General features: G+C 44.9%; 1 protein-coding gene and 1 long non-coding RNA gene across 3 annotated transcripts in view; one reads left to right on the forward strand and one right to left on the reverse strand.

The window, feature by feature from the left end:
- PROM2 (prominin 2) overlaps positions 1–18,208 on the reverse strand; it is a 464,577-nt gene that overhangs the window by 107,790 nt on the left and 338,579 nt on the right. For both annotated transcript variants that reach the window (XM_078667029.1, XM_078667028.1), the window contains exons 11-12: positions 17,162–17,314; positions 4,163–4,286 (exon numbers count right to left, since the gene is read on the reverse strand). In XM_078667029.1, the coding sequence (XP_078523155.1) occupies positions 4,163–4,286; positions 17,162–17,314 (277 nt within the window). The remainder of the gene's footprint in view (positions 1–4,162; positions 4,287–17,161; positions 17,315–18,208) is intronic.
- LOC144792146 (uncharacterized) overlaps positions 1–18,208 on the forward strand; it is a 98,674-nt gene that overhangs the window by 61,676 nt on the left and 18,790 nt on the right. The window contains exon 2 of the long non-coding RNA XR_013602513.1: positions 4,144–4,308. This is a non-coding gene — a long non-coding RNA (uncharacterized LOC144792146). The remainder of the gene's footprint in view (positions 1–4,143; positions 4,309–18,208) is intronic.

Raw genomic sequence — 18,208 nt, forward strand, 5'->3', positions numbered from 1 at the left:
AGATAGAGAAGGGCCGGCTAAATGGGCGGAATTGCGACGACAGATAGGGGACACCTGGGACTCACTGGGCAAATTTAACTGAACGGCGAGCAGAACCCGTTTGTATATGGAGGGGGACAAGACGGGACGCCTACTGGCGCGCCTGATTAGAAAGGAGACTCAGCCTCACCCAATCCTAACTATCAAAACGGAATTAGGCCGTATGGTTTACATACAACTTGAGATTAACAAAGCATACGTCACCCATTTGCAAAGAACATACTCTGAGCCCTAGTCCCCCATTGCCCCTCAGGTTGTGGCTGCCTATCTAGCGGAGGTGGAACTGCCCTGCATAGAGAGTCAGGAGTCCTTAGGGGCCCCGTTCAGAGGGGAAGAGATACGGGCAGCAATCACCAATCTGAGGACCGCAAAATCCCTTGGGATGGATGGCCTAGCGGCTGAGATCTACAAAGAGTATGGGGGGTCCTGATCCCTAAATTGCTGGAAATCATGGCGGAAGCCAGCGAAAGCGGCATTCTCCCAGACTCCATGCGCGAGGCGCTGATAGTGATGATCCCCAAACTGGGGAAAGTCCCCCTGCTCCCCAGTTCTTATCGGCCAATTTCCATGCTAAATGTGGATCTTAAAATTATTAGCCAAGTGTTGGCAAGTAGACTCCTTCCATATCTCCGGCAACTGGTCCATGATGACCAGTCCGGTTTTATACCAGGCAGGAATACACTGGGGAATACCTGCCGCCTTGCACATGTTATGCAATCAGTGGAGGGAAGGGCCCAACAGACCACCTTAGCGTTCCTTGATATCGAACAAGCATTCAATTCGATCCAATGGGACTATTTATGGCAGGTGCTCCTAAATATGGGACTGGGGGAGGATTTCGTAAATTGGGTAAAACTACTTTATGCTCGGCCGGTGGCGAGGGTTCGCACGGGACTGTACGTGTAAGACACAATATCCATAGAGAGAGGGACACGACAGGGATGCCCGCTTTCCCGCTTGCTATTCGCCCTGGCAATGGAGCCACTGGCATGTCATCTTCATAGGGAGCTCCAGGGGCAGAGCATTCGGTTGGGTGGTATGGAACATATTGTGTCATTGTACGTCGATGATGCCTTGATATACCTCCAGCAGCCGACCCAATCGTTGCTGCCACTAATGGCTGAGCTGACCCAATTTGCTGAAGCATCCGGGCTTTAAATTAATAAAGCAAAATCACAACTGTATGGGATTGGGTCGGGGATCGTCTGGGAAGGAGCTCAGCTCCCGGAATTTTAACTTCCATGGGTGGCGGATAGGCTGCATTATCTGGGGATCTGGATAGGTAGAGATGAGACCACATTTTACCACCATAATATAGGAAGGATACTACGGGGTCTCCGGGCAGTATTGCCTTCTGGAATACACTCAAACTCTCCTTGATGGGGAAGATCGCCTAGATGTCTCTTTACAATGCAGGGTTTCTTCTTTGAACTCCCATAGTGGGTATTTAAGGACTTGGACACACTGATCATTCTATAGCTATGGAACGCGAAATGGAGTCGGGTTAGCCTAGAGGTTCTGAAACATTGGTGGGGCAAAGGGGGTTTAGAGATCCCAGATCTGGAGCTCTATTACTTTGCATCACAACTCCAGCATGCTATAGCCTGGCTGGACACGAACCCCTCCTGGGAAAGGTCCTTGCTGGCTGACACCTATGGGGACCAACAGTTGGGAGCTCTTCTCTTGTGGGCGGGGGGACAGCAGAACAATTTCCCCCACTGGTCCGGCTATCAGTCGTAATATGAAACCGAGTAGTCCGCAGACTTATCAGGGACAGACCGTTTGCCCCAGAGGCAGATTTCAGGCTTATGCCGGCCGTCGCCCAAATTGAGTGGATTATGTCAACAGATAAATGGAAAGAGGGGAGATGCCTTATGTTGTCGGACCTCTATCCGGACAATAAATTAATCTCCTATCAGGAGGCAGTGGCTACCTTTGAGCTGGGATCCGGGCAATTCCTCAAGTATGTGAAAATAGCGGCAACCGCATGGCAATTATGGCCTTTGTTCCCAGAGGCCCCGGGGCACACACATACTCTGATCACCATGATCACCATGGCAGGAGGGCGGAAGTTTGTTACCCACCTATATATGGTGCTGAGGGAGGATAAAAAGAATGGGCCCCTAAAGATAGAGGAGAAAAGGCGGCGGGTGTGTCCGCAGGATATCACGCCACGAGACTGGGAAAAAATACATGAAATTGTGTGGAAGGTGTCGGTTTGCAATCGATTCAAACAAATCCAGTATAACATAGTACACATGACCTATCTCTCACCCAGGCAGCTTCATGTCATTGATAGTTCTAGAGATCCACAGTGCCCTAGATGTCGCCACCTCAGGCGGATTTCCCGCATATGGTGTGGACCTGTCCGACAATCAAGACGTACTGGATGGAGGTCTTGGGGAACTTGACCAGAATTACAGGGTGGAAGATTGACATGGATCCGCGCCCTTGTTGTCTGGGCTTGATACCCCGTGATCCTAAACATAAGATTAGTAGGCGATTTCTTGTTCTGGGACTTGTTATAGCTAGACGGCGCATAGCGATCCATTGGTTCACCCAGCAGGGCCCTTAGTGACGAAATTGAAAACAGACTTGAGGGAGTGGGCTCTAGCCGAAGAGGGGCATATGCGTAGCACCAGAAGGTATGACAAACCACCTGCGGCATTGCTGGCGTGGCGGGTGATGGTTCAGGAAATATTGGGGCAGGCCTCACAATCCACACAGGCATCACAAGGGGGGCCGATTTCCAGCGGGAATCAGGCCACCAGCCAGGAGGGGAGAACGGTGGGGACCCAAAACGAGCATTGAGACACATGGACATTTACCTAGACAGACTCGTGGGGGGGGTGGGGGGGCGGAGGGATCTGGGGGGTTAGGAGTAGCTCTAGTTCTAGTTAAGTTAATATGACACAAAACAAAAAACACAAAGTAACCATGACAGCTTGGAAAACCTCGATGGGACTGCATATAGGACTAAAATTCCTGAGTTCATTGTTGGGCTGTACCACTGCCTTGGCTGAGGTGAAACTATGATGTAATTGTATATGTATATGAATGTAATATGCAGGTTGGAGAAACAAACTAATAAAGAAATGTATATAAAAAAAATTCTAATGTTTCAATTAACTTTAAAGTGATGCAGTAGCGGCCGGTGGTGCGAGTGCAACGGGGGATGTGGAGGGGTGGGGGTGGAGCAGGGTGGGGGGGTAGTAAACTATGGAATACGGCCCAATGGTGGTAAGTTAACAAATAAATAAATAAAACAAATTTCGTTGCGCGCGCTGCATCGCATTTGGCAATGCAGCGCAATGAAATTCCCTCACCGCCCTATAGCACTCCCACCACCAGCCGCTACTTAAGTGATGTATGGATGTTATAATTTGACGTATTGAATGTTTCTAAATCATAAATCATTTGGTCTAAACAAATCCTTTGAGGGGCCAGGTCTGAATGTAGCACTACACTGGCACATTTCACTGTCTCCGTTCTGGATTTGGCACTACACCGGCACGTTTAATTGTCCTAGGTCTGAATGTGGCACTACACTGGCACATTTAATTGTCCCAGGTCTGACAGTGGCACTACACCAGCACGTTTCACTGTCTCAGTTCTGAATGTGGCACTACTCAGGCATGTTTAATTGTGCCAGGTATAAATGTGGCTACACTGGTATCTTTAATTGTCCCAGTCCTGAATGTGGCACTACACTGGGACAATCCCATTGCCCCAGGTCTGAATGTTATACTCCCTTTGCAAGTTTCTACTGCACTACGTCTGAACATTACGCTCCCTTTGTACATTTCTATTGCCCTCTCCACCTTTCCATTGCCCCTGTCTGATAGTTACAATCCCTGTGTTGGTTTGCAGTCATTCTGCACGTTTCCATAGTGCTAAGTATTTAAGTACACTTACTTTGCACATTTCCGTCAAGTTTCCATAGATCGAGGTCGTAAAGTTAAGCACCCTATGTTCATTTCCATTTTCCTGTGTCTGAAAGTTAAAGCTACCCTAAACGTTTCCATTGCCGGAATGTTACACTTACTCTGCATTGCCCCACGTATGACATTGGCACTGCCACTAACCATATTTCTGTTGTCTCAGTTCAGGAAGTTAGACTTACTCTGTAAATAGTCCCATCGGACCATGACTTGCAGACCAGCGTTTGGACATTCCCTCCAACCAGGAATGTGGCAAAGACCAGCAGGATCAGTAGCCAGGAGAAGAAGAAGCTGAGTCCAGTACCCCTGGAAAGAGAACGGCATAAATGTGAGTGTGGGGAAATGTGTCCGTGGTCACAAAGCAGGCACATTACAAATGTGAATGCTGGGATGATGGTCAGCACCCATGCAGGCCTTCCCACCGTTCACTAGTTTTCACAGGAGGTCACAATATGATTCCTGCCTCGTTAAAATTCAGACGGTGAGCCCATTGAACCCTTTTGCAAAAATACACTTTGAGCATCCATGGCGCCACATAGGGAGAGAGATGGTGGTCACAGCTGGCACAAAACATGTACTGAAGCGAGCCTCTATGTGCAAGAGGCTAAGTGTTTATTATTGAACTATAGTACGCTACAAAAGACACAGTGATACCCTAATATTAGCAATGTTTTGGCCGTCACGCTGTGCACAATTAAGACACAATACGTACAGCTTATAATATGATCAGGAATATTAGCTACAAACAACAAAAAATAGCAAAGCCCATTTGCCGCAGGTATATACTCTTTGCATTGACATCACAGGAATTAATACACATACCTAAGATATGCAGACTCTAATACTTTATAGACCTAACTACCCATAACACAAAGACAAGGCATGTAGAGTATCCATACAATGTATGTCTGAGGTACACCAGGGAAATAACACAGATGTTTTTGAAAAGACTCAGTCCCTAAGACCAACACATGCTGTCATATTGTGTTTTGTTTTAACAGCCTGAAGTTATAACACTAAGGGGCCGATTCCGATGTCGTTTGGAAGCATTCCTACTGAATCAGTCCAGAAATGCTTTAAGGACTACTCAGATCGGGTGAGTCCGACTGAGCGATTTGGATGTATTTGAATGCTTCCAGATACGAATCGGTCGAACTCCCATTGACATCAAGGGGAGCCTGTATTCCGAACGAGAACACAGGCTCCCATTGAAGAAAGGGGTGGCTGGGGAAAACCTTGCACCCTGTGGCAGGCACCCTATGGGCCCCCAAAGACAGATTTTGGCAGCCGATTCGTTCCGTAGAAACCGAATTGTAATGGCTGTCCGAATCGGTCATCGTAATCGCTCGTTTGGAAACCGAGGCCATAGAGCTGTACGATTCAGCTCTGTCCATGATGATCAGATCCTATGGGTTCGACGCATTGTCATATGCTCACGATACCCAGCTATTGATCACTCTCGGTCCCAATCCAACTGAGACCAGAATTTGATTCAAAAACTGTATGGCTCATATTAACTTCTGGAAGCAAGTTAACCATCTTCAGCTTAATGCCAGTTAGACTGAGATCATCCTGTTTGGAAAGGCTCATGACCTCTGGTCCAACGACTAGTGGCCCCAAAGTCTTAGCCCCTGTCCATCTCCTAAAGCCACGGTATGTAACCTTGGAGTAAAAAACGAAGACAAGTTATCCATGAAAGATCATGTAAACCAAATAATGAGCACCTGTTATGGCTTATTGAGGAGAATACGTAAGATCTTCCAATGGATTCCATTAGAGTCAAGTTAACCACTTGTCCAGGGCTTAATCATCAGTCATCTTGACTATGGAAATGCTCTGATGGCCTCAATTACTGAAGATCTTGTCACCAGACTCCAAGTCCTGCAGATCACAGCTGCCAGACTGGTATTAAACCTTCCACCTCGTTCCTCATCGGCACCCAGTCTGAAAGCTCTCCACTGCCTCCCAATTAGGAAATGGATCCGTTTTAAGATCAGTTGTCTGGTACACAAGACCTTGCATGGAAATGGGCCGAGTTACCTAGCCAAGAAACTAAAATGGTATCTTCCTCACAGGAATCTTAGGTCTGGAACTAAACATCTTCTCACTCCTCACAGGGTGCATACCACCAGGTATGATGGCCGATCATTTTCCCATCTCGCCCCCCGCTTTTGGACAAACTCCCATTGCGGCTTTGCACAATTTCAGTTCACAAATAGTTCTGAAAAAACTTAAAACCTGGCTATTTTGACTGCCCACCTTCCTCCTATTCAGCCATCTATCCTCGCCTTCACCAGCATTCGCTACATCGCTTTGAGACCCCTCTGGGTGATGTGTGTACTTAAAAAAAACCCTATGACTATGAAAGACTCAGGCTGTCCAGATGCCTTTCGGAAGTGATTCGTTCTGCTATAACAGTTTCCGAGCATCATAATCGGTCGCTGGAAAAACTGTACGATTCGGTGGGAAACAAGGGTTCTGTATCGGATTCGACAATACCGAATTCCACCCGGAACCTTTCTGAACGACATCTGAATCAACCCCTTACATTGAGTGGCTGCTTTGCTTCGATTTTACCTGCTATGTATTGTGACAAGTCTTACTATATAATAGGTGACCTCGTGGCTACCTATAAATATAATTGTGTGTTTCCAGTTTTGGACTTTGATTTAAGAAACAAATGCATTCTGAGAGTTGCAGCCTTTGTTCACTTCAATGCAACAATTGGACTCGTAAATGGAATTCTGGAATACAGGTGAGGGCCTGCAAATTTGTGACTTGAGGAATAACCCGCTCTTACCCCATCTTGGTATCCTGAGGGGGTCCCACACTGTTCACTATATACAGAGAGATGCTGAGTGTCATGATGGAGGATTCTGTCCATCCTGCAATACCCAGATGACACCCCGATTTCTATGTAAATCACCTTCTTCTCTGACTGTCAGACCCCGTTCAGGTGGCAATGGGGATAAACAGGAGCTACAGGGCCTTTGCCATTGGTGCTGGGGTTGTTTGGTATCAGTCCTCTCAATATAGAACCATACACAATTTACAAAACTGGACTGGTGGGTGTGGGGCCATGGGTATACAGAGCTGTTACGCCCATCATTCAGGTCTTACTATGACAAAACAGTAGGAGAGACTGCTGTCATAAAGACAAATTATAAACCCAGTTCTCCAGCATTTCTGTGATCATGAGGGGTGCTTCAGGGAGGCATGCCATCTGACTTTGCATATAGTTTGGCTACAAGTACCATCCAGTTACCATGTGGTATAAGTCTAGCAAACTTGCACAGGCAAACTTCTTGATCAAGGTGGCAAGGACTGCTGCAAGCACACTTCTAGGTGACAGCGGTTAAATTGGCTGCAGTCACACTTCTTGGTCTAGTGGCAAGGTCAGCTGCAGTCGCATTTCTTGGACAGTGTCACGGTCAGTCATAGTCGGGAAGGTTAGCCGCATATCCACAGCTCCAGCCCAGAACTGCAATACCAGACACTGATACCACTCACCCCTGGGGTTCAGAGATTGCCCTCCTCCATCTTCCTTTTCCTGGGAAACCCCCAGGACCACCAGGGTCTTATTGCTTCTGGCTTTCCCTAGACCAGTGGTTCTTAACCCGTGGTCCAAGGACACCTGGGGGTCTGCGACTGCTTCGAAAATTAAATAAAATTAACAGATTAAAAAAGAATATGTAAATAAACACAATGTAAAACTGAATTTCTTTTAAAAAATTCACCAATATAAAGGAATTTGAAATTGGATGCTGAAAATTAAGTTGGTGTCCATAGATTGAATGGTGGGAGCAGTGCAAATGCACCAGAAAGATTATAGCATGGACAATGGGGCGCCTCAGCTGAATTTAGAAAAGGTTCAACGTTTCCATAAAAATTTAATTTTATTTTTACATTTGTTTGTGCTAAATAAAATATTTAATCCATGTGTGTATTTGTTTGATTAATGCTTGCCTTTGTATTTTTCCTGCACTTTATTTGGTTCAAATGATCGAAATTGCTTAAGCTGAGGTGCACAGCTTTCAGTAATGACTCATTGGGGGTCCCCAGATTTCAATTGTAATTCAGAGTGGTGGGGTCCCCGGATTTCAATCATGATTAAGTGGTGGTCCACAGAAGTCAAAAGGTTAAGAACCACTGCCCTAGACAATCATATCTCCTGCAAGGTTGGTAGGCTCCTTCCCTCTCTCAGCAGGCAGGCTTGGTACTAGGCGCTTCTGGTCAGATGAATAGCTAGTCAGTCAGTCAGTCAAAAAACGTTATTTCAATTTTAAAAAAATCACAAAAGTTAGTACATAATACATAGGGGTGAGAATATATAAGATATACCCAAATTACACATAAAAATGGATTGTGTAAATTTGAATCAACCATCCTTTAAAATTCTTAGTTATACAATAAATAGCTTAAAAACAGCTAAACATTCACCCCTGCAGTACTGCCGCCTGGGGTGCCAGTTTTTCATTGATTCGGCATACAGATCAGTTTTAGATTCGATCGGTATCAATACAGTAAGGTACACAGTGCATGAACAATCGTCTAAAACTAAGGAGCATAAAACATTTTCCTAGGGCTCCTCTCTTTCCAACGAATCACCCACATCCAGCCCAAGAACTTGGCGACAGCAATCACAATGGACTCTTTCTTGGATGTTTTTAGAATTCTGAATGCCTCGCTACTTGACCTGGTCCCCAGATTTAAACATAGCCTTTTCAGCCATCTGGACCTGGGGTTACTATAGGCTGGGCAAGCAAACAGAATGTGTGCCAGTGATACGTTAGAATTGGGACAAAATGGACAATTCCTACTATTCGAGCTACGCCATTTGTTGGTAAGTACATTAATAGGAAGCGAACCCACCCTAAACTGATGGTACAGTTTCCTGTCTTTGGGGGTAGTAATTAGATCCCAGTATCCTTCATATTTTACTTCATGCTTGATCTCAAGCAAGTCTCTGGTTAATGAGGGGCCAGTTAAAGCAGCTAACCGCATCATAACAAGCGAGTTCCAGTATGCTGCCTTAAACTCATTTTTAGCTGGAAATACACTGTCAGCAGGGGATGCCCATAAACTGCTCATCCCCATCTCACAGAGAGTGACTTTTACTCACCTTAGCCTTGGAATTTTGCTCATACCGTCAGCCTCCCTAACTTCTAATAGAGCTTGGGCATAGTGTGAGAGCTCCGGGGTAACCCATAGCCTTCTCCAGTATGCCACTGGCCTAAAGTGTGCTACATCCTCAATCGAGTAGCAGCCCAGATCTAAGAATAAGGGTAGTAACGGGGTGGACTGTGGGAGGCCAATTAATGACCTCAAAAATTTATTTTGAGCTGTCACTAATGGATCTAAGTTGGCATAACCCCACAGTTCCGCCCCATACAAAATCGAGGCGCTAATTTTTGTGGAATAAATTTGTAGTGCGGTAGCAATTGGTTTAGTTATGATAATCGCTGCTCCTTCAAAAGGGCACCTGAGAGTTGGGCGTGCTTGACAGAAAGCAAATCTATTTGAGGCTTCCAGCTTAGTTTATTGCCAATGGTTACCACTAAATAAGTACAAGTCTGTGTTTGTTCCAGAGTACTTTCATTTTGACTCAACCCCAATGTTCTTATGTTTGTGTAGGACCATATATTTTGTTTTGTCTACGTTAACTACGAGGTCACAGTCCTGGCAAAACTCCTCGAATCTGGAAAGGGCTTATGAAAATACTGCACTACCCCGTTGATATAGAGAGTTGGTGCTAGAACGCACCCCAGTCTAACACTTTCTCTACAGGAAACGTTTTAGTGGTGCTCCCCTGCGCATCCCATCTCACCTACACGTAGTTCGCAGCATGCAGCTTGAGCAGAAATGCCAAGATATCTAACGGCATACCTAATGTCAAAAAGATTCGCCACATGTTGGTACGGGGAACAAGGTCAAAAGCTGACTTAAGGTCGACAAAAGCTGCATAAATTGTATGTCCCCCTAGTACTACAGTACGCCAGTATATCAAGATAAACATGAACACCTAATCGATAGTGCTAGTACAGGACTGAAAACCTGCCTGGAGGGGGGACATAATGTCGCATTCCTCAAAACAGGCCTTGATTCTGCTCAGTACCAACCTAGCAAACACTTTTTGTATGTCAATGAGGCTTATCGGCCTGTAGTTACCTGGTTGAGAGTGGTCCCCTTTCTTATAAATAGGGAGTATTTCTGCTCCTGCCCAAGTACCGGGCACAGTTGCTCCACTTGCAATAGCGTTCACAAGGAGCTGAATGTAAGATGCTCAGTTAGGTATGTTATAAAGGAACAGATCAGCGGGGATACAATCTGGCCCCTGCGCCCTGCCTCTTGGGACTGAGAGTAAAGCATTTTCCACCTCTTTCTTGGTAAAGTACAAAGTGGAAATGGGAGGTGGCATGTCAAAACAATCTTGCACCTCCCCAGAATATGCAAACTTGGCTTTTGAAAATGTGATACCCACTGGTCTGGATCTACATGGTTCACAGGCACCTTACTAGGGGCCCATCTGCCCCACTTCACCAGGTGCCTGAAGGTAGTCATGTTTCTCCCCGAACATGCCTTAAGCAGTTCGGCCCAGTGTTGTTCATCCCTGTCTCTTTTAGCTTGGTGTTGGGCTGCCTTATATACAGCCCTAGCTCTTCTTATTTCATCCCTGTTTTTGACCTAATTGCCCTAGCTAGGATTCTATAGGCAGTGCGACACGAAGTGTCATACCAGGTGGCAGCCTTAAATCCCAGATGGATCAGAGGTTTTTATTTTTGGAAATAAAAAAGCTTTTAAGCTGGTTAAATAGTTCCTTGTGGACCTGCACGACTATAGAGTTAAGCTCTTCCTGTGTGGCACATGCCTGTAATGTACGTAGTGCATTAACTACCAAACTACTCATTTGCTTCATGTGCTCATCTGTTTTACTCACATTTACCCATTTAACTCGCCTGGTGTCATTTGTCAATTGAGCCTCCACATAATCTATTTGTGGCCCCATACCAACACCACGAGGAGTACATGCGGGATGTAGAGAGAGCACTAGCGGGTTATGGTCACTCTCAGTGCGTTCACAAACCACCATATCTATTATGTTGGACTAAAATTCCTTATTAAACAGGAAGAAATCAATATGACGGCTGCGCAGCCCAGTGCTAAAAGTATGCGAACCCTGCTTATCTGAAGTGGATCTCCCATTTACAGCCCTGACTCCTTGTTCCAAACAGAACACTTTTAATTGTAAGGCTGCACTTGTCCATTTTTTTATTGAGGGAAGATCCAACGATGGAATGGACCACTGAGCATCCTCCTCGGCACTAAGGTTTACATCATAAAGGTCCAGGGGTTTGAACGTATAGTTAAAATCACCAGCTATTATCAAATTATTATCACCTCTATGTTTTGTTAAAAAAGTGTCTCAAAAATCAACAGTGGGAGATGCTTTCCTGCCTTGCACACCCCTTGAGTAGACATTAATAAGCAGCAGGACTGGTACATTTACCTGCTGTATCCTAATTATAAGGATGTCCCTGCAATTAATGTAAAGCTCCTCCACCTTGTAATGATTGGAATGTCTAACCCAAGTTGTGAGGCCCCCCTTGGTGTAGCACAAGGCCTACCTTCTGCAACCTTTGAAAAGTTTTAATAGCCCTGGCGATATGCATGGTCCAAAGCCCAGGTCTCTTGGAAAAACAGTATATCTAGGCCCTCGATAAAAGTTGACCAATCTACTGAAGCTGTTTTTTGCAGAAGCCCAGCAACGTTCCATGAGCTAATTTAAGTCCTACAACGGCACTGGGTTTGTGGCTATAACCTGGAGGATGGCAAGGGCTACTTGCCTCCATGGGAGCGGTTACCCCTACATTCGAATAATTACCAACAGGTGGTGAGCTACACTCCCCTACCTTGCCCGCCCTGGTTACTCCCAAAGCCTTGACATAGTTTTGACCGTTCGGTATAGGTGGTAAAAAACCTCCTTGGTTGGTGGACCCTAATACCCAACCACCCTCACACAACTCGACCGTTGGAGGCAAAGTCTTATTATTATCAGTGCAGAGATCTAGTCAGTCAATATCCTCCAGGTTGGAAAAAAGCTCAAATCTATTATGTGTTTGAACCGCATAATCATTGGGGCCTGGAACAGGGCTGCATCCCTTGGGCCGACCCTTCCTTTTACGTGAGGTGAAATGTTCCGATAGAAGAATCCTAATGGCAAAATATTAATATTGTCCCTGCTTAGGTGAACGGACCGAGCCCTGTCTAAAATAGTTTGGAATCGGCGCGGGGACCCAAAGCTCAGCACCACACAGTCACCTCTAGAGGCTTTCGGGGTTTTCCCAACTCACGGAATTCTACGTATCATCTTGAATTCACTAAATAGAGAGTTACCCAGCCCAGTTCTGGAATTCAACAAATGAAGAGCCTTATTCTTAAGTGATGATCAGTGTTCGTCACTACCTGAGGAAAGTACTGGCACATTCGATAATATAATAGTATATGGTGTGGCTTCATTTGGGAGGTGTAGAGACTTACTGGTACTCTCTGTACCTTCTTGTGACACCCCTGGGTCTTGGCACTCTACTTGTTCCCTACTACGGGTAGCATTAACAGACGTAGTGTGTAAACTCTGTGAATTTACCATAGGAGGCTTCTCTTTAGCGTGGGTGCGGCAACCTGCCACATTAGTGAGTGTTCTAGTTTTAGAGGCACTTGCCAATCTAGGTTCAGTCAAGCCACCTGACACACCCTCACTCACCAAGGGGGTTGGGGAAAAAAGATGTTGCTCTATTTTAGCTAATCTCGAGTCTATACCAGACAGCTTTGCGAATAACGGGTCAAGCATAGTCGCAAGTTTCTCTTCAAATTTAGCTACAAGGATATCCTCGAAATCACTAGACACCTGTCTATCATTGGCCACAGTTCTTGCAACTCTAGAGCCTGTGATGCCCAGGGCCGAAACAACGTTGGAACCACCCTCGCTACCCCGGATAGTCACTTTAGTTTTTGCTACTTTGCATGCCTGATGCGTTGTTTTAGGCAAGTCACGGGCCTTCCTTTTTTTTTGTGCCTTCCCCACCTGTGAGTTGTACACCCCTTTGGTGACGTGTAAGTATCTTTATTGGGGGTGTGGGTGATGGAGATGGAATGCTAGCTGCCACAGACGACTCGTTTGGTTGGGGTTCTTGGGAGATAGAGTTCACTAGGGGCGTGCAATCAATTGCTAGGTCTAATTCTGGGATCAGCAAAGGTGGAGGCGGAAAGGCTTCTGTGGAGACTCTACTTGGATCTAGAGAAAGTCTCCTTGCTGTTAGCTCGATTTCATGAATTAAAACTGACTCAGCCCGTGTCAGAAAGGCATCCAAAGTGCCTACAACCCCTGGCCCTCCAGCCCCCTTGCGTTTAGCCTTACTCATATTTACTGGGTGGTGACACTTGAAACACTACAAGTAGGTATTTACAACAGAAAATGCTGACCGGTTTCTGGGAAGTCTGATGAAAGAGGGGTGGCCCAGCCCTGTCTCCTCCTGGCTCTGACGGGCGTAGACGGGCCCGCCCTTGGCCCGGGCTTGGCCCGGGTGCTGCCCGCATGTGTCCCGCGCTGTGGGAGTGCCGAGCTGCCTTTGAGGATCTCAGGTGCCCTGCAGTGACGCCCTCCGCTGTCGCCGCAGAGAGCCTCCTGGGAACTGTAGTCTCCACCTGCCCGTTGTCCTCACGGCGGCGTGGATGATGATATGCCTGCCATTCCCCTCACGGCACGAAAAGGAGTCAAGGTAAGGTGAAGTGGGCAGAGGATGTAACAAAGCCGTTCTCCTCACGGCGTAGGAAAAGAATTCAGGCGCGTCCAGCGCTGCTGGAGTGCCGTGCTGCCTTTGAGGGCCTCAGGCGCCCTGCAGTGACGCCCTCCGCTGTCGCCGCAGAGAGCCTCATGGGAACTGTAGTCTCCACCTGGCCGTTGCCCTCACGGCGGCGTGGATGATGAAATGCCTGCCGTTCTCCTCACAGCATGAAAAGGAGTCAAAGTGGGCAGAGGGTGTAACACAGCCGTTCCTCTCACGGCGTAGGAAAAGTATTCAGGTGCGTCCCCGCCAGATGAATAGCTTATTTCAGCAAGATAGAAATTTATGATGTCATCTAACCTCTGGGAAGCTGACAGGCAGACACCAGCTCTGGATGCACAGTAGTCCTCTGAGTACTTTGCAGAGTTCTCCTTTATTGGTCAAAAAGTCTTTAGAACTGGAACAACTAGTGAGTCAATGGCTCCCACGATTATACAGCTGAAGCAGACATAGGATGTGGATTTCCTGTATGCACCTTCTCAGCCAGTTTGGGATAGTTATTCGTTCAAGTATCATTTCCAGGCTGCTCTCTAGATACAGATCTCGTGTAGGGTGATGCTCCACACACCGGGGTAGTATCCAGCTTGGGACACCCATAGCAGAGGCACAAAGAGGTGTGAGCTTTCTGAAACGTGGCTAGATTCAGCAACACTAAACCACACTCAGGCTGGCTTCACTTAAGGCATTCCATTCAACTTCAACAAGTGAGTCTTCAGTCCCACATTACACCACCACCAACTATCAAATGGAACTCTACAGGATGACTAATTAGCAGCTCCTCTCAGCAAAAAACATAATCAAATTTCCGAAGGACCATTCGCTTCTTTCTCCCCACTTCACTATCTATGTCTACTCCTTCCAGCTTCAGGACTGTCAGTAATACAAGTCCCCTGTCTGAGAAAACTACCTCACCTCTATTTTGTACATAGTAAAAGGGCAGGGTATCCAAAACTTGGTTCCATCACTGTGGCAAATAATACACACAATGAATGTACCATACAGGCCACATACACAAACACTCACAACATATCATAGGATGCTAGCACTAGTATTTGGGTTAGCACTTAGAAATTGAACTTCACACAAGTGGGCCCGTAGGCTTCTACTTCAGTGAAACAGATATAAAGACCTGGTCACAACTATTAATTCACAAAACATAGTACACTGCCACCACTGTTCTACGTGCTAAACCAGTGACAGTAGTGCAGTGCCAGCAAAATGAGGGCATGCTTGGTGTGACCCTACAGATCAGAAGACAGGTCCTGGACCTCACTGACGTGAAAGGACAGTCTTAGGCCTCTGTGCTACATACTTATTTGATAAACAAAACAGGATGACAGATACTCGCAGACAGGCACTTAGGACAGGAGAGCACAACCATGCCCTTACACATTCATGTACTATCACCAGCAATCACACTCTCAATCAATATTTAGGAAGCAATGAAAAATGGACGTTTTCAAATGCATTCAAACCCAACAGCAATAAAACCTAAAAATCTTTTCATTAATAGAGAACGCCAGCAAAATGTGTACAAAATCACAGAATTGTCTGCCCCTTCATGATACAAAGATGGCTCATAAAGAGTCCATAGTTTGGAGAGAAGCAAAAGATGAGCTCACTGAAGCCAAGACCAGACACAAAAGACAGTAATTACAACATAGATGTCAAAAAACTTATTTTTATTTAGATAGTTGTTCTTTTTGTTCTTTTGTTCTGTTTTCTGAGTGATTAAGCATAGTTCATTCAAAAATAGATATATAATCTCGCTGTTTTTACCTTTTATAAACTAATTTTGGTATTTTGGGACATGAGATCGTTTTTATTCAGTTATATGCAATTTACTCAGAAATATTTTACTCCTTTTAGACTGGGGGAGTAAATACCAAAGTGGGACTTCGTTTTTTTAATCATATTGTATTACTTGCATATTGATGGAATGCATTCAGCTGTTGTGCTTTTATGGTTTATTAAAGAAATTAACCAAATAAAGTTCATTTGAGTTGAAACATTATTCTCATTAAATAAAATTGGTTTCTCCACAATAATTCAAACCGTAAACCGTTGTTGTTTCCAAAATACAAAGTACTGAAACCATCTACATCTAGGCAAAAACGTCCTCAAGCCGATAAAAGCTGTGCTACACAGTGGTTAAACTTGGCTCCATCGCGAAAAAATATCATCACCTAGATCTAATTCTGACAGAACTTCATTAAGTACAAAAAATCAGATACAAGTTATGTTTCTCACCTTCACAGCCTACACTATTCTACATTCATCTCCATAGATCTCTTGTGAGACCAAAAATCTCAGAAGGAAATAGTTTCTTGGCTAGAATCCAGAATTTTCAAATCATATTCTGCTGCAATAAACCATTTTCAGTCGCTTCTCTGCCCTTGTGTAACTCTCTTCCCTATATCCTGACATGTCAGAAAAACACTACACCATTCAGCTCCAATCTCAGCCTCTAAATCGACTCTTTCCTTTGTTTGCACTTGATTTATTGCAGTGTTGCATAGTTTGAATCTTCTTCAATGGCCTTTCCGATATTACATACACTCCTTCATTGTCTGCCTAAAGCTCTTCTTTCTTACCTGGTGGAATGGTTTGAAGTTCAGAGTTCTCGTGTTTGGTTTCACTGCGCTGCTGTATTTTATTGAAAGCCCTTGGTCTCAAGTGAATGTCATTGTAAAGTCCAATGACAGCCCAGGAGTAGAAGCCATGCTATATAAAAAATTATAAATAAAATAAATAAGAGCAGTGTGTACCTTGACAACTGGACACCCTCCGTTGTTCTTTTGAACTCAAATTTTGGTAGACACATTGCGGACTTTTGTTCCATCACACCAGATGCGAGTAGCTCAACCAGTCCAAAGATCACAAAATCACTAGGGTTGGGCAGAATGTTTAATTCTGCCTGTGATTTTGGCAGTATTTGGTTACAAGACTAAACCGGAGTTCGGGCCAAATTCTGCTAATCACTGCGAGGTGTAATTTTTTCATGCGAGGCCCCAGAAATGAAATAAAATGTTTAATCATTAATGTATTTATTTGATAAATGCTTGTTTCTGTGTTCTTGAGTATAGTTTTGCTATTCGAACCATAGATATTTCTTAGGCAGTAGTCCTCAGATTTCAATAGTGCCTCAGGGAGGGTCCCTGTATTCCAATAATGATTCAGTGGGGGTCCCCAGACTCCAGTAATGATTAAGTGCGTTCCACAGAAGCCAAAAGGTTGGAAACCACTGCTCAAGAGGATACCTGGGAGGTCACTATCCTCTGTAGCCAGCTCATCTATTCTGTAGACTGGTAAATGTAGATGCACCCTGGGACAACTTACGATATTAGTACTGATGCGCCGGTCTCCCCTTGAAAGGTCTCTTCAGTTGGATCCCCTCGCAGATAGAGCCCCCACAAACCCAATGACAGTCCCACGAGGTTACAGACGATGATCAGAAGCACAACACTGCAAAGAACAATTCCCACAATCCACCTGGGGGAAGAAGAGAACATGAGATCATGATTGAGACTTATTATTTACAGCCAGCCTAAAATACTTCCTGAATGTACAGTCCTGATTTTGTTGGGTCCTCTGGCCCTCTCTATCTCCAGTTCCAAACCAGGCCACATTAGTCTAAATTGCATAGCACTTTATTGGCATACCATGTTAATACACGACATAGCTACAAAACAAGTATGACTAGTTATTCTTTACGGGAATTAAAAGGAAACAGATGTCAATGGGAGTCCCCTTATTTTCCAGAGAAGAAGTTATTAAATCCTGCTTAACAATGCGTGAATAATCACAATAGCTTGCTATAGGTAATGTATAATAATGCATAACATGACCAATGTTAAGTCAAGAATTTCAAGCCATTGCCTCAGTTTCTGTTGTTTAAATCTTATATTCATATTTTACGAAATTCTAAAACGATGGTGTATGTTTTAATGTTGTTTGTTCTTCAGAGGCATTATCATACAGTGCTTAGAGTATCTGATGAAAATGCACCTATGGAATTCTGAATTGCTACTTTGAAAAATCAGAAAAATGCCCTGAAAATTTACAAAAATGTCATACAAATTAAAATGCATGTTTTCACAGATGGCCACTGTTTTGGGAGCCAGAGGTATTGCAAATACTATTTGTTTCTTAAGCTTTTTAGTGCAGGAGCAAACGCGGAATACCCTCTAAACTCCTTACTCAATTGCTGGCAGGCATAGGTTTCAAATATTTGACCTGCTCAAGAACAAGTGAAACAAAAATTGACAAAACCAATAGGCGTCAGTAGAGAAAATACTTGGCTTTGCCAATGCTTTTATTGTTTAAAAAAAAAAAAGAAAAGCTTAGTTAGCCCCTGGAAATGTGCACTCAGCTGCAGCAGAAATA

The sequence above is a fragment of the Lissotriton helveticus genome, chromosome 11, assembly GCF_964261635.1.
Source record: "Lissotriton helveticus chromosome 11, aLisHel1.1, whole genome shotgun sequence".
NCBI lineage: Eukaryota > Metazoa > Chordata > Amphibia > Caudata > Salamandridae > Lissotriton > Lissotriton helveticus.